A 16,199-nucleotide genomic window follows, 5' to 3' on the forward strand; every position below is an offset into this window, starting at 1 on the left:
AATTTCTTTACTGTTTGAGCCCCCAAGGTCTGGAACAGTCTGCCAGCGGAGGTGGTTCAAGCACCTACACTGGACACCTTCAAGAGAAAATTGGATGCTTATGTTGCTGGGATCCTATGACCCCAGCTGACTTCCTGTCCTTCGGGCAGGGGGCTGGACTCGATCTTCTGAGGTCTCTTCCAGCCCTAATGTTTATGAAATCTAATTACATAGATCTTAAATTTCCAGTTTGCCAGATGTCTTTGATATCAAAGCTTCAACTCTGTATTGTATAAAATAATGTAGAAGGAATATATAACTAAAAATTATTTGTGTAAGTCAAGGCTATCAAGAGGGTATAATCTGTATACCTTTTAAAAAAAAAAAAAAAAAATCAAGTCACACATGTAGACATATTTTGAAAGTTAGCTGCATCAAGATCCTGATGATTTTCACACCCTTACTCCACCCCCCTCCTTAAAGGAGTTTGTAAACCATTCCTTTAAAAACACTCAAGGTTGCAATTTTACTGCTGATAATTAGCATGAGGTATTATTCTAAGATCCATTATGTGGCATTCGGAACGATCAGAGTTAGTGCAGATGTGAAGTACAGGTTTCTTTGCCAATGAGTTTTGCCACCATGGTTTTGAGTATTTATGCTTAATCTTCTATACACCATTGTGGCTACCACAATGTACAGTTTTGAGTAACCATGGTTTTCCGTGGCCACGCACTAGCCTGCCACCTGCCATTTTTCCCATAAGCCTTTTTGTCTTGCCAACCAGAGGAACTTTCAGGAACCTAACCCCAGTGGTTGGTGAGGGAAACCTGTATGCATGGCCAAAAACATTCAGAAATTTGACCGCATTATTTGTAATAGGACAGTGCAGATATGTCATGATAGCAAAAGACACATAATATACCAGTGGAAGTAGCAGCAATGATCATAATTTGATGTGTGCCCCCTTACCACCTGGAAAAATCAGGCAGGTAAGGAGAAACATATCTACAGGGCTCTCAAGCCTCACTTAATAAATAAATAAGTCAGGAAGCACAGCAACTATACCACACTTCTACTGGAGAAGGCAAAGTTATGTTTTTTCCCCCCAAACTACCTAGATGAAAGGATTTTTTCTGAATTACCCTTGGGAAAAATGGAAGTCTTTAAGTATCATTTCAATTTGCGCTGCTCTGATATAACAAAAAAGGTGCTGGCATTTGAAAACTTCACCTCAGGTCTTCAACATACTAATCATGGACACAACTTCCCTTTAGCATAGGATATTTTCTTCCACCCACATCCAAAATTAATGATTTGGAGACAGAAAGGAGAAGCCTCTTAACAGTATGTTTTCTTAGTATAAGAATAACTGAAGTACCACAAAACTCATTACAACAGACTGCAAAACATAATCAAGAATGATTTGGAGAGCAAATCCCAAACGTCAAGATTGCACAAGAGACCTTTCTTTGACTCCTGTCCAATTACTAAAATGATAAGTCTATCTTTTGTTTTTAAAGATTCAAGTTGCTAAAATGTTTCAGAGTTCTAGAAAGATGACCAAGCCCTCATGGCCTATTGTCATCCAACAGGCAAGTGACCAGAATTCACCAAATGGACCCGTGGCTTGGAAAGACCATACATTTCACTAGCAACTTCTCCAGCTGTCTAAGGAACAGCCTTTTTTGATTCTTGGAATCCTCTACAGGCTAGTCTGTGAGTTGTAACATGGGGCCTCAACTATGCGTACACAGTTTAATGGGGAAAATTTAGGCTCCTCCAGACAGACAGGGGTACAATGGTACCACTACCAAAAAAATGATCATTACCAGGAAATATTTCAGCACTATTTGAACTTCAGAGGTAAAGAAAGTTCCTCGTCTTTTATCGTTTTAAAGCCATGTGTCTGTCCTCAGAGTGAAGAATAATTCATAATTGCTCTTTTTGCTGGTTAACAAAATCTTAGGGATATCTTTAGAATCACCCTAATGCATCTCCATTTAGCCAGATATGCTGGGAAAAAAGGGACAGTCAATATGAACTTCTCAACCAATATAAAATGTACACATTCGGATTTCTGAAACAGGCTTTTTAAAAGTAAGTTGTCCCGATTAAAAAACAAAACAAAACCAAAAAAACCCCACACCACTAGTCCTTCATTCTTTTTATACCAGTTTCTCTCTCTCCTATACTGTTCTATAAGGCTTCTCTCTGCAAGAGACAAGGTAGAGGTGATCAAGTAAGAACAAATATACAGAGGCTTGTCAAATAAACAAGATAAACCAAGGAGATGAACACACACACCAAAAAAAAAAAAAACCAAAAAAAAACCTGACTACTCTGAAGTTTGGTGTCTGAAGCGACTCCAAACACAAATACACTTCTTACATTTTTTCCCCCATTATAGAGTTATAATAGTTCCTTTTTGCTGGAAATATTGTGTAAGTTGTGTGAATAAATCCTTAAAAGGATACCATCTCTTTCTAACTTTTATTTTCTAATAGAACAGCTGTCTCTAGGCGTTTCATTCACTGTGGCTGTTTTTAGAAGTGGAAACACTAGCTGTGCAATAAATGTACCAACCTAACACCTACCAATTATCCGCTTCTCATCTCTTCGAGTTCACAGTCAGAAGCCCTTGGTGAAGATTTGTGCAGGATTAGAGGCTTAGTAAGATATTCCATATGGACCAACCAAAACCTTCATTTTATATTTAGAGAGTGGATGCCTCCATAGTTCTGTAAGCCTAGGCTTCTAAATTTGTCAAAAGAAATGAGGATTTTTACCTAGTTTACTAGAGAATGATTGAATTACTGAGATATTTGTCATTTAGGCAAGAGCTCAGAATGAAGAATGCTTGTTTTTATTAGGGTAGTTCTTCACATAAGTGAAAGCATATGGGTAGGTGTCTGCTGTCATCTAGTTATTCATTGGTTCAATATTATTTTTTGACATATGGGCCAAGGACAGAAGCTACACACAAACCAGTTTAAGTAAACTAGTTTTAACCTGCAACAGAACAGAAGTTCAATGCACATAAACTGGTTTCAAAATGGCCAGCACTGGTTTAAGATAAAGCTGGTTCAATGTAGTATCAGACTTAACTGAGTGGGTCAAACTGGTTTATGAAACTTTTATCACAGAACCCTTCCTGGTCTAAGTTAAATTGGTGTCCCCCAGCATCCTCTGCAGCCCTGGGCTGTGCTCTTTGCTACAACAGAGCAGGGCTGGCCCCGCCACAGCTGTCAGCAGGAACTTTTCTATCTCTAGCAGCCAAAAACAGGGTGGATTTCCACACCTCACCCCCTTCTCAACCAGGGAATAGACGCAACTCGCAGTTGGGGCTACAGAGTAAAGCCCCATTGCCAGCTTACCCCCTCCACCGGGCAGGGGGTGGGCCACCTACTCCCACCTCAGTTGGCCCACAGGCAGGGGAGGGGGCATGGCTGGGAATCACCCCATCTCTCTGCTTGGGAGAGAGAAGTAAAACTGCCACTGCGGGGGCGTAAATCCCCAGAGCCCATGGAAGGGCTGGCACTCAGGCAGCAGAGGCCCCGATGCACTCCCCGTCAGGCCAGCCACCCCCAGAGAACATCTGGGTCAGGACAGCAGCATGCTCTCCCCCGGCCTGCTGCGTGACAGCCTGGAGTGGTAGAGCTGCAGCCAGTGATGCAAGCTCTAACCTTACTCCCATATTAGTGGCACTCCCATCCTGTACCACACCCTGGTGGGCCAGGAGCCACTGGGGCTGTGTAGGCAGGGCCAATGGGAAACAGGTGCTAGCTCTTGCCATGCAGGTGGGAATGAGCTGGGGTGATCACCTAGCCATGCTGCCTGCTCAGCCGGCAGGCCAGACTGGAGGAGAAGGGGGGGGGGTGGAAAAATGGCCCCCACTGTGGGCTTTCCACCCGGTGCCAGGCACAGGTTGGCTGGGGATCCAAAGCCAGGCAGAGGGGCCATTTTCCTCCCCACTCCCTCTTCAGCCAGCCTGCCAGCTGAGTATGGACCTTGGCTGGGTGATCACTCCAGCTCCTAGCTCCTAGCTCAGGCAGGGGAATAAAGCCCCTACTGCAGGCTTCTCTGCAGCTGGAAGCCGGCTGATTACCTGGCCATAAGGGAGTGTGGCCTGTCAGGCCCTGATGCACCAGTGCTCTCAGGTGATGCACATGCACCCCCATGCACCCCTTGTGTCACCACTGGGGGGCATGGCCAGGTGAGTGGCTGAACTCCTGGCTCTGAGTTTGGGGGGTGGGGGAAGAACTGCCCTGCTGGGGGTTTCCCCCTCCCCCAACACCAGGGAGACCTCAGCTGGGGGTCTAGGGCCAGGTAGAAGAGAAGGTTTCCCCCTACGCCCTCTCTTCAGCCGGCCCCCCAGAGTGAGGAGGCGGTGTGGCTAAGAGGTCTGGCTCCGGGCACATGGAGAGAGCGGAAGAGGTGCCTTGCTGGGGGCTTCTCCCCTCCCCACTTTGTAGGGGAGACCCTGGCTGGGGTCCAAGGTGGGGGCAGTCCCTCAAGGCCTGCTCCGCAGCTGGCCAGGACTGAGGAGGGGCATGGCTAAGGGAACCAGCTCTGGGCACAGGGAGAGAGGGAAAAACACCCCACCAGGGTTTCCCTCCTACCCCTTCCCCAGTACTGGGGAAGACCCTGCTGAGCTCTGGTGGGGGAGTTACCCCCACACCCTCTCAGCTGACTGGAGGCTAGAGAGGGGCTGTGGCCGGGGGGTGGGAAAATATCACTGTGCCCCCGCTCTCTGTACTGGTCGACAGGCTGGGAGGCGAGTTCTAGCACCCCTGGCCCCTGGAATGGCCCAATGCAGGGGTCTGTCTGCCTTTCACTATTGAAAAGCAAACAATCTGTTCACTCTTATTGGTTCAATCCAAGCAGTTTACAGAAGTCTGCAAAGATTGAATCAATTCAGGCTCGGGCTTTCTGATAGTCTGTCCCTAGCCCTGAAGACCTTCCATTCCAAGATATTTTACTCATTCAGAAATGGTCAAAGGAACTTTCAAAGTTACTCTATTTGCTCACATAACAAACATAGATGGAAAAAATGAACATTTTTAAAAAATATCTGTACTGCTATGAGACAAGTAGTCATGGTTCAAGTGATGAACCAATACTTTAAAGAAAAAAAACTCTCATATGCAAAGACTCTGTGGACATTCTACACAACCCAATGCTTCATTATCTATAGAGAAAGTCTGAGATTTCATTTTAGTTTCTCTGGTACAAACCACTACTGTTTAAAATTATCTGCCAAGATTATCAGGACTTTTTCCAAGTTTCCTGAAAAACTGTTTGGTCTGTTAATACTTGCTGATGCAGCTTCCTTGAAATGGATTTTTAAGTAATGAATAATTTATTTGGATGCAATATCAAAGCACCAAAAAACCCATTGCAATTAGTCCTATATAAAAGAACAATTTTTTTTTAAAAATGGACAATAACAAATAGAAATATGGAGGGATTAGTTTGTACTTGTGACTTATTTTAGTTTGAGGAATTGCAGAATTTAAAACAGGAAGGGAATAACTGATTGTGAAGTTATTTAAAAACAATATCATCATAAGGCACTGGAGCTTTTTCAGTATTATAGCTTCTTTAACCTCTGTCAGTTATGGAGGTTTTCAAACAGCTTCTGTTAGCTGAGGAATTTGGCCTCTCTATCTTTATATAATATTTCAAGTTCAGAAATTTACAGTATAGAATTATACACATCTGTGATTAAGTCTTTAATGACTGTGGAAAAGAAGAAAAGTAAAGTATTAAATTAGCAAGACAGTTCCTTGCTCCATCCACTTTAATAGAAAAAAAATGCAGAACACAGTTCAGACTACACTGTGTGATGACATAAGAGATTCTAGATCTTGTTTAGTTTCCTACTGTTTCTAAAATTCCTTATACAAGGAGTACTCTGTCCACTCAAAAATGTATAGGTTGTTCTTGACACTGATGGAGGATATTTTACTCTTTAAACAATAGCTTTACTATTCAGTTATCCAAGAAAAGTTTGGTAGTTGCTTCTGAATCTACAGTCAAAATAATTTAATTATGGACCCCTTAGTTTGTGACTAAATTAGTAGCTTAAAAAAAATAGAAAAAAGATGATCATGAAGTTCCCAATTGTAGTCCTTTAAAAGCAAGGATGGCCACCAACCTGTGGTACATGTACTGCAAGTAGCATGGGCAGTCTGTGTGTGGCATGCAGCAGATCAGGGAGTGGACAGGCAGGACAGCAGATATTAAGGCAAAGAGAAAGAAGAGCAGTAAATCAGAGAGGGGAAGGAGACTGGAGTGGCATTCAAGAAGGGTGCAGGGCTAATCTATGGCATGCTTGCCAAATAGATTGGCCCCCACTACTTTAAAAATCTGTTGTCAAGAGATAAAATTAGACTTATTTGGAGAACTGGAAAATTGAAATCCTTTCCTGCTTAAAAGTACACACCTCCCAATACCACATATTTCAAGAGTTCTATATTATTACTGCTGCTCTTCTGATTTTGAAATAGTTAGGGCATGGTCTTATTTATATAGAAAAATGGCAGCCTCAGCATAAGTTTGAAAAAAATCCTGCTACTTTTAGAAAGTTACCCTTAAAGGCTTTTGCTTGTCACCTGGAAAATAGTTATTTATTGATATGATGAAGGATCCCAGTGGTTTCTTCTAGTGTCTACTCTGGTTGAGGAGAAAGCATGCAACTTTTCACTTGCATGCAAGACACCCAAAGCATATACTCACTTTTCTAAAAAGGACCTGAAACTTGTATATAAACAGTAACACACACTTTGTGACCTGAGGCAGATGAACTAATTCTAGATTCTTTGCAGATGCACCATGCTATTCTCTACTGGATTGAAAGGGAATTGGGAACAAACACACATGCAACCCAAGTGAGCAACTGATAGCAGCACTAGATAAGATATATTGCCTGATCTGATCTTGGTTTCAAGCCAGACTAACACTATTCATGCTATAAAAATCTAGGAGCTGTTTCAAATTCAAATAAAATATTCAGAATCAGAACAAAATACCACTCATGGTGTTACTTGCTCAGTTTTTATTCTTCTTTCAATATAAAATGAAATGCTATAGCCAGATATTAACAAGTAAATAGACTGCTCTTTTATCTCAACCTAATTGGCACAAAACTAACTTTTCCACCCAGGAGATCTTATACCACCTTCAGCTCTCCTGTGAAATATGAATTTGTTTCCACTTAGGAGAAATTTTACCATCTTTGCATTCTCCTATGCCTGAAGAAGGGGAAGTGTGTCCAAAAGCTTGTAAATAAATAATTTTTTTTGCAAATATCTGGTTGGTCTAATAAAAGATATCACCTCTACCCTGAGTTATGATTCCTTTTACCTGTAGACCAATATGGCTACAACCTATATCCCTGAAACAGCCAGAGATTGAGATTCAGGCATACTAGAATGCGAGAAACTAGAACAGTGGCTAAAAATGGCACTAAAAAGATGCAGGGAAGTGTTTTCACAGAGAAGTTTCTTTATACAGTCATAAACAGCAGCATTCATTCATTTAAATTTGTTTCTTAAATAAGTAGGATAGACATCTTCCTGTCAGACAACCAAATCCATGTCATAATCACATATTTCCCACTCCTACCACAGACTGCTTTTTTATTTATTTATTGGGGAGGGGGGAAGGTTGTGTAGGCTCATATTCTGCCATTGGGCTGACAATATAAATACAACCCAACTTCAGAAGATACAAAAAAATGCTAAAGAATTTCTACTCACTAAACATCCAGGCAATGCAACACACATTGCGTTTCACGAACAATCTATAGTGTGAAGTGTTAACACAGAATCCAGGCGAGTTACCAGTGTAATCTGCAATAAGTGACTGGCAAAAGCAGGGCCAAAACCAATTCTTGCTGAAGGCTTTTAACTGTTAAATATAAGCCAGAGTATTTTAATATTGCTTCAAAATAGTAACATGCAATACCAGGGGACCAGGGTGGCATCACAAGCCTACCCAATTTACTTGAATACAAAGACAACCCTGAATTTAGGATGACTCTCACAATAATTAGATTCTATATATGGAAAATTTATAAAATGTTATAAAGTTTCCCAGGTACAGAATCTAAGAACTGGAAGGTTGCCTTGAATCCTCCCCCCCCCGCACTACAGTGGTGGTGGTAGTGGTGGGGGGGGGAATAAAATGAAATCAGTGGCTGGGGTTAGGGGAAAAAAAAAAAAAAAAAAAAAAATCATTAGGTGCACCACCCACTTCTTCCCCCTAGACGATGTAGTCGTCTTCTTGTACCCTGCCACCTGGACCCTGCTCCAGCTCCCCACAGCTTCTGCCCCTTTCCCCCTGCTCCCCAATCTCTCCCCCAACCCCCCCTTACCGTCAGACACTGCTCAGGCTGCTCCATCTCCGAGCACAGCAGTAGAAGCTCAGCCTTTGCCTGGCCATGCAAGTGTCGGCACTGCTGACTGGCCAGACAGGGGAAGGAGTTTCTATGCCCAGGAGAGATGCTAGCCTGAGCTGGAGCTCAGCTGCTCCTGAGAGGAAGGGGGAGGGAAGGGGTGGGTGGGGGGTAGGAGCTGTAGAAGGGAAGTGGAAGGCATGGAGCAGGTGACTACTGTGTCCGACTGGCCCTGACCCAGGCTCAGAATGAGAGCTGCAGCAGCAGCCACCTGTTGCCCCCTTCACTTTGATTGAGATTAAAACTAGGGCTCTCCCCCTGTCAAATGCTGATGGGGGGAGGGTTGTTTACTGTATTTACTAAAAATATAAAACATGTGGAATAACAGGGCTGTATTTTCAGTAGCATGAATTTTAGTCAGGCAAAGAAGCCCTTTCAGAAGCAGTGTGGGGAAGTCATCAAGCCAGGATAAGAATGTTTCACAGATGGAATACTTATTGGAAATTATTTCATGATGTGCACATTTTAAATATTAGCTTCAGTTTTTTCAAGTTAAAGTATAAAACAGAGGGATCAACAGATGTTTACTACTACTAATGAAAACAAGTTATCTGCATTAAGGAGATGTAAAAGCACTTTACCTGTTTTATAACTCTGTGATCTGTATATATCCCTGAGCTCTTTCATAAGTCGATCTGAAGCCTGAACTGACCCAGAGACTGCACCCTGAAATAAAAATGGCAACACTGAACACCAGGAACTTTGCTTGCATTGTTAATGGTTGGAAAAAAACAAAACAACAACAACAAAAGAGGTCTATACAGCTACAGAATTTGTGCAACTGTATTAAAAAAGGTACCACACGATGATAGGTAGGGTTACATTGGATTTAAAAAAAATAAAAGTTTATCACAAAGGTTGAGACAACTGAGTGTCCATAAAGTCGGAAAACCAGAAGAATTAAGTCTCTCACAACAACAGCTTGGCAACAATACCCAGATCCTATAAATTATGGAATCGTTAAAATGCAAACATTTAAACAAGGCAAACAGTACAAGAACATCCAACAGAGCTTTTGGAAGTACAAAATTCCTCTCTAGGAGTAGATTTAGAAAAAAATCAAGTTCCTCAAATAGAGTGCAGGTGGAAGAGCTGCAAATTTGTGGAATTTAGGACCTGTACAGAGTCAAGGGGCACATTTTAGAAACCAACACATTCTAGTGCAGAGGTTTTCAACCTTTTTTCATTTGTGGACCCCTAAAAAGTTTCAAATAAAAAGTACAGTCCTCTTTGATTTTTAAGTGTGGGTATTCACATACTTTTGATTGATCGTAGTCATCTTTTGTAGACCCCTTAGACATGTTTTGTGGACCCCCATAACCCCTGCAGACCACAGGTTGAAAACCACTGTTCTTGTGGTTCCAAACAAGACTGTTAGCTTTAAACATCTGTATCTTTAAAGCTACTTAGTAGGAGGGCTCCCTTTTTAAAAAAAGAAACCACACATTTCTTGTTGTAAAATAGCTATACATCTAGATACTTGGCTATACAATCATTTTGATCACTAGGCACAGAAAAAAAAAGTTTCTCTTCTCCCCATTCAAGTACTTGTAACTTAACTGAAATAATCTTCTTAAAATAAAATTGCTTTAGAAAGGGTGTTTTAAGCCAAGACAACACAGTAGTAATTAAGAAAAGGAATTTTAAAGGTTTATAAACAACTGAGAAGACAAAACTTTTCAGAAGCTAGAATAAACTTTAACAATAGGGCTCAACGGGTAGCTTTAATAAAGTAATGAAATAACAGAAAGGTTATACAGCCATTTACCCAGAACCCAGAACCTTTTACACTTACCAATATAATTAAAGAGGGAGGGGGAGGAGGAAGGGAGTAGAGATTTTTAAATTGCCCCTTCTAAAGAACACTGAACAAACACTAGCTTATATTCACACCTATTACAGAATAGGGTTGATTTACTTTGAGATCACTCTCCAGTCAAATCATGTGCCAGATTAAACTATGGGAAAAAATGGAGAAGAGATGGAAGTTAGGAGACTTTCAAAACTCCATTAAGCAGAGACACAGAGGGGGTTATTTCAGTCTTGCAGTACCTACATTAGAACTACCCCGGTTTTCACTGTGCAAAAGGATGCAATTGATGAAATGAGTCAAAACCAAAGCATCCATTTTGTCCATCTTTGGTTCAAGCCCATAGACTCTTCAATCTCTCTCTCCCAAAATAAGATACAAAATGTAAACACAGGTCTTACATGTCAGGATAGGGCAAATGTGGAAATCAAAATGAAGAGCTTAAGATTCTAGGAGTAAAATTCTATTCCATCTTCAGGAGTGTATTTTGCTTTCATTTTGGTGCAAGCCAAAAATCTGAGAAACTCTTTACCTTGAAACTAGTGTTTCTGTTGAAAGTGGGGACAATTAAGGAAGCGTTGCAAATCCCTTGAGGTGGCAAAAATGTCAAGAAACTTGGTACATGTAGTGAACACATGTCAAATTTGCTTTTTAACTATTAACAATGATGTTCAGAAATTAAACTGCAGTTCTCGCCTCTCTTCTACAGAAGGGATAGTAAAATAAATCAAACTACCAAAAATTTAAAAATAATTCAGTTTATTTTTACTGTAACATTTTCTAATAGTTAGAATTCCTACAGGTGGATTATAGCAGAACACAATCTCTTTGAAATCTGTCCTACAACTATGTTTTCATGTCTACCATTTAATGAATTATGTTGCGTGTACAAGAAATATAGGCTCATGGTTATACCTTTTCCTCCCTTGATTTTATAGTCAGGTGTGAAGAGTGCCTGAGGTTATTAATCCATTTTTTTCAGTTGCCTGGATATTAAAAAGGGCTCATTTGCATCCGAAATTATTAAATAACACCTAAATTACTCAATATGCCGACTAGAAAGTGCCCAGACATGTCTTTTATTAAAACAATGAGTACTGGAATTAGAATACCCCAAGCTCCAATTCCAAGGGTGACATTTCAATAAGCTCAAGACATTCTCTTAACCTCTCTGCCACAGTTTCTTGATCTCAGAAGTAGGGATATTATTTCCATCTTAAAAAGGTGAGGTAAAGATTAATAAAAATTTGTAAACAAACATGAAGGTAGAAAATGCTACATAAATATCAAGTTCCTCCTTTTTAGGTTTTTCTTTTAATTCTGGTCATCACAGACTTCAAGATAGCAAGGTTAAGTTTTAAATATTTATTACAACTGCTTGCATGCATTCAAGTCTATTTACATTTTATAGTCAAGCTTTTTGGGGGAAAGAATGGAAAGGAACGGGGGGGCAAAACCCCCAAGCCTCATGCCCCTTAAATTTAAACCCTCCAAAAAAAGTAAGGTTGTTGCCATGATGATCCAGGAAATAAGTGATAAGCAAAGATATTTGGTGATATATATTTTATTGGATCAATTGTATTAGTTGAGATATACTAGACATGGAAAGTTTCAGACAAAATCCACTTCCTTGTCTAACATCTCCCCCATCTATATAGTTGGTCCAATAAAAGATAAATCACACAATAACTCTGCTTTCTAGCAAATAAAGTAAGGAAACCATTACTTCTTTCCCTGCATCCTCTGGATCTTCCAAAAAAAAAAACCTATTTGTTTTTCCTGGTTTTTGCATGGCAGCCAACATATTAGAGGAAGTATATTTTATTAGACACACACAAAAATCTCACCGAAATGCCACATACAAAAGAATTAAGGACCTACATAATGTTAATGAACTTATGTGGGCTTTAACAGGGGTGTTACTAGCAATTTCAGTGCCCTAGGAACAGATGCTCTTGCATGCTGAAGAACAGGAGTGCAGAGCGCTGCAGGATTCTGCTGCCACTCCCTCTAAATCAGCACCTGGGGCTAGTGCCCTGTTCACCTCACCCCTAGGCACTCTAATGGGCCTTAGATAGATACCCTGATCCACCAATAATTTGGAGGGAGTTTACTGCTTTGGCTTCCTGAGAACACTATGAACAGCCAGCAAACAGGTCTTTTCCGTATACAGCAAATGAAAATAAAGTTTGGATAGGAAACAGATTGAAAAACATTTACTATTCAAGTATTTGATGCGTCATTCTAGCATGCCTGAAGCAAACAGAAATATGATATACTTACTTAGCGTTAAAGGAAGAAAGACTATGCAGAACTGACTTAATTTACTCCCTTGCCTTGTTAATGAAAATAAGGATCAACAACGATTAGGAGCCATGTTAAAAGACTACATTTTCTTCTGCCTGATAGTTGCAGTGGTAAGTTATAGGCTGGGGCAAGACACTAAAGTAGTGATTTACAACCAGGGTGCTACAGCACCCAGGGGGTACTGCACACCTACTGGGTGTACAAACACTTGCACATGATTTGTAAGATAAACCCACAGGTTTCAAAACAGGAATCCAGTGTCAAGAATATGCTCTGGAACAGAAGAACTGCTGTATAAATTTTCCACAGATATGTTTCTATTCCATTTTCAAGAACCAAGTGAAACCTAAGAGCTGGCATTTTCCAAGAGCTACCCAAGGAGACTGCTGTATTATGGGTCTAGAACATTCCTTTTGGGCTACTCAATTTGAAAATTGAAAATATGGTCCGCAATTACATACTCCATGGAGAACCTCCTTTATTTGATATGCAAAAGTGCACACAATGAGAGGTCCATGGAGGCCATGGCTCATTTTGCAGTAGTCCTTGCCTTCTTAATGAAACAGCTGGGAAGATGGTAGAGCTACTGTGCTCTCACAACCACAGATTCCAAATAAAGGCTACACTGAAGAAATAATATTTGGAATCCAAAACTAAGGTTGGTTAGACAAGGGGAAAGTGTCAACATAATACAATTACCTGATCTCTCATCACATTCTGTGGAATTGTTACATCAACAAAGTGGAAATACTTACTTACAAGAACACTTCTTTAGCTGAAAGTGCTCATGTACCATACTGGGAAGCTGGAACCTACTTCTTCCAAGTGTGATAATGCTCCCTTTTTCTATTCTCCAAGATTTTTTAATTCCCATTTGATATTTAAGTGGGAGCTATCAGAGGTTTAGAACAAGTCTGAAGAGATTATGTGAAGGCTATAAGTATGGACATATCACATGAGACGATATAAGAGACCTAAAGTGACTGATGCTTTAGTATGGGCACCTTAAAAGTTAACATTAGCAAGAATAAAATTTAAAGCGTTGCTTTAGTTTTGCAGGTGCCCAAAACCCCAGAAAATCTAAACCAAGTCACAACAGGTTAATAAATTAGGCTTTTTTTTTTTTTTTAAACACATCTGCTAGGTCAAGACCACTGTACAAAGTGACACTGGATTTGAGCTGTTGCTGCACCAGAACTTGCGGGAGACAGTTTGAGGTTGGCATCCATGCTTCTGGCAAAATCAAATCAAATTGCACTATTCTTGCTGGACATGCATTCTAGTTGACATTTTGCACCCTCCCTTACAGGCAAAAAAAAAAAAAAAATCTAATCCAGGGCCTTGTTCCTCAGACCAAGCATTTGGAGGAGCAGAAACACATTTTTACTGCAATCTGAAGTTGTATAGTGGAGTGAGTGGGTGCATCTACATGTTCATTTAATGCCATTCAATAAATTCTGGAGCCGTTTGAGCTGAAATCAACTGCTCTTGGGCACAGCATCTACACATGTGCCTGGAGCGGCAGCAGCTTGAGCTAGGGTGGAGCAGCCCTGGGCTGACAGCAGGCTTGACATCTGAGTTAATTCATTTACTGTGCTTGAATACCAGCGCATGTGTAGACTCTGACACTTTAATGAATAGCTAATTAGTCAACTCTGCAGTAAAGCACACATCTAGATGTACCCAGTGACTGTAAAATTACTCCAGTTTGAATACTGGCTTTATTTACAGTTTATCAAATCAGAGATTGCCTACATCAGCTGCCATAAGTTACAAAAATGCATTTTTGCCTTTTAGATTTCAGGTAACCGAGCTGAATGTCCAATGTTAACTTCTATTTGATTTTAGACAGAGTGAGCAAAAAAGGATCTGATTGCTGTGTTAGTATTCTCACTGTTTCAGTATCTGCCTAGGCAAGTAACAACTAGTTGGGTCAGTACATATATCCACAGAAATTAGCATACACTAATGCCAAGACTTAGAAGGAGTATAGCAGTATACGACACCTTAAACATTTTATCATGTAAAACGCATACTAACACAAAAATGTGTACTAACTTTATACCTGGTTGCTACTGAGCTTTAATTTGCACTTGTAGCAGGGCTCCCAGCCACAATGGTGCACCATGCCCAATGAAACTCCACCCCAAGTCCTAGGGATTATGGTTGCTGTAATCCCCAGGGTCTGGGAGTTTCATACACCTGAGCCCTGGGGAACATGGCAGCTGTGATCCCTAGGGTCCAGGGGTTTCCTCATACTCCTGAGCCCTAGGGATTGCTGCACCAGTGATCCCCTAGCCCTGGGGGTTTCCCACACCCCTGGAAGTGGGGAGATCACTGCAGTGATTCCCTCCAGCCTCAGAGTTGCATGGGATGCCCCTGTAGCTGGGAGCCCCTCAACTGAGGGAGGTGCCCAGCTTTGGGAGTTTGTTTACTGCTGGTGCAGGGGGAGCCCCCACTTCACTGGCAGTAAGGTGTGATGGGTTATGTGCAAATCCCACAATCATGCCTTCTGCCATGCCACACATGCAGGCCAGGAAGTCCGGAAGTGGGATCACATTAGATCCCATCACACCTTTACATGCACATGTAGAGGGGGCCTCCAGTTAAAACAGATCTAATTTATTCTACACTTAAAGAAAAATTTGGGAAATTTTCTTTCTAGAATGGAAGACTCAAAACAGATGTGTCCTTATCCTGTTAAGGTTAAGGTATGCAACTTGCAAGTTCGCCACCTTCTTTTTACACAAGATTGTGTCTCTTGTGAGAGAACAGTTGACTGAGGATATCTATTTCAATTCATGGGAGTCAAGAGCAGCTTGCTACTATACAAGATTAAGACCAAAGAGTATATATGTAACTAGCAAAACTGTGGATGCTCATATGCATTTATATGCTATGAGGACCATTGGTAGTGGAAAGGGGATGGGGCTACCGGGGATCAGACCCCACAGATGCAGGGCAGCAGGTATGGCCGCAGGGCATCCTGGCTCCAGGCTCCAGGCTACTGCAGCAGGGGGGCAGGAGCACGTACACTCAGATACGCAGCCAGGATCACAGCCCCAATATGTGGCTGCCCACCACAGCAGGCGAGGTTTAGTCTACTTTCTTTGTGAAGAGGGTGGGGCTTGGGGGATGGGGGTAAATTGAGACCCCCACAGTGCAGGAGGGAGTGGGGCAGGGGCAAATAAGGCCCTGGCCAGGCTGGGTAGTAGGAAAAATCAGAGCCTGGGCAGTGCATCTAGGGGTGTGGGGGGAGGGTGCACCACAGGGGAGCCAACATGGCGGGGCACGTGCCTTTCCAGTCTGCGCGTGGGACGAGGGTGGGCTGCGCTGTGTTTTTCCTCTGCACCTAGCTGCTGGCCACTGCTGCCACAGATGGGGGGTGGGGGGAAAGAGAGGGTGGGGCACGTGTTCCCCAGGCCTCTGCCAGGGTGTGCACTGCAACGGGAGCCTCCCGTGCCCCTGGAGGAGCCACCTGGGCTCCAATTTTTCCACCACCTGGCCCTCCCCGGGCCCCGTTCCTCCCAGCCCTCGCCTCTGCCTTGCTCCCTCACTGCTGTGGCCTCAATATGCACTCCCCACCCCCACCCACCATGGCCCTTTTTCCGTTGTCCTGCCCCATCCCCCACAGACTTAACT

General features: G+C 42.0%; 1 protein-coding gene across 1 annotated transcript in view; it reads right to left on the reverse strand.

The window, feature by feature from the left end:
- UBE2Q2 (ubiquitin conjugating enzyme E2 Q2) overlaps positions 1-16,199 on the reverse strand; it is a gene marked incomplete at its 5' end in the record, with an annotated part of 58,736 nt that overhangs the window by 16,859 nt on the left and 25,678 nt on the right. The window contains one exon of the mRNA XM_019533369.1: positions 9,022-9,106. Within this exon, the coding sequence (XP_019388914.1) occupies positions 9,022-9,106 (85 nt within the window). The remainder of the gene's footprint in view (positions 1-9,021; positions 9,107-16,199) is intronic.

The sequence above is a fragment of the Crocodylus porosus genome, unplaced genomic scaffold (genome assembly GCF_001723895.1).
Source record: "Crocodylus porosus isolate Cpor-Errol unplaced genomic scaffold, CroPor_comp1, whole genome shotgun sequence".
Classification (NCBI taxonomy): domain Eukaryota; kingdom Metazoa; phylum Chordata; order Crocodylia; family Crocodylidae; genus Crocodylus; species Crocodylus porosus.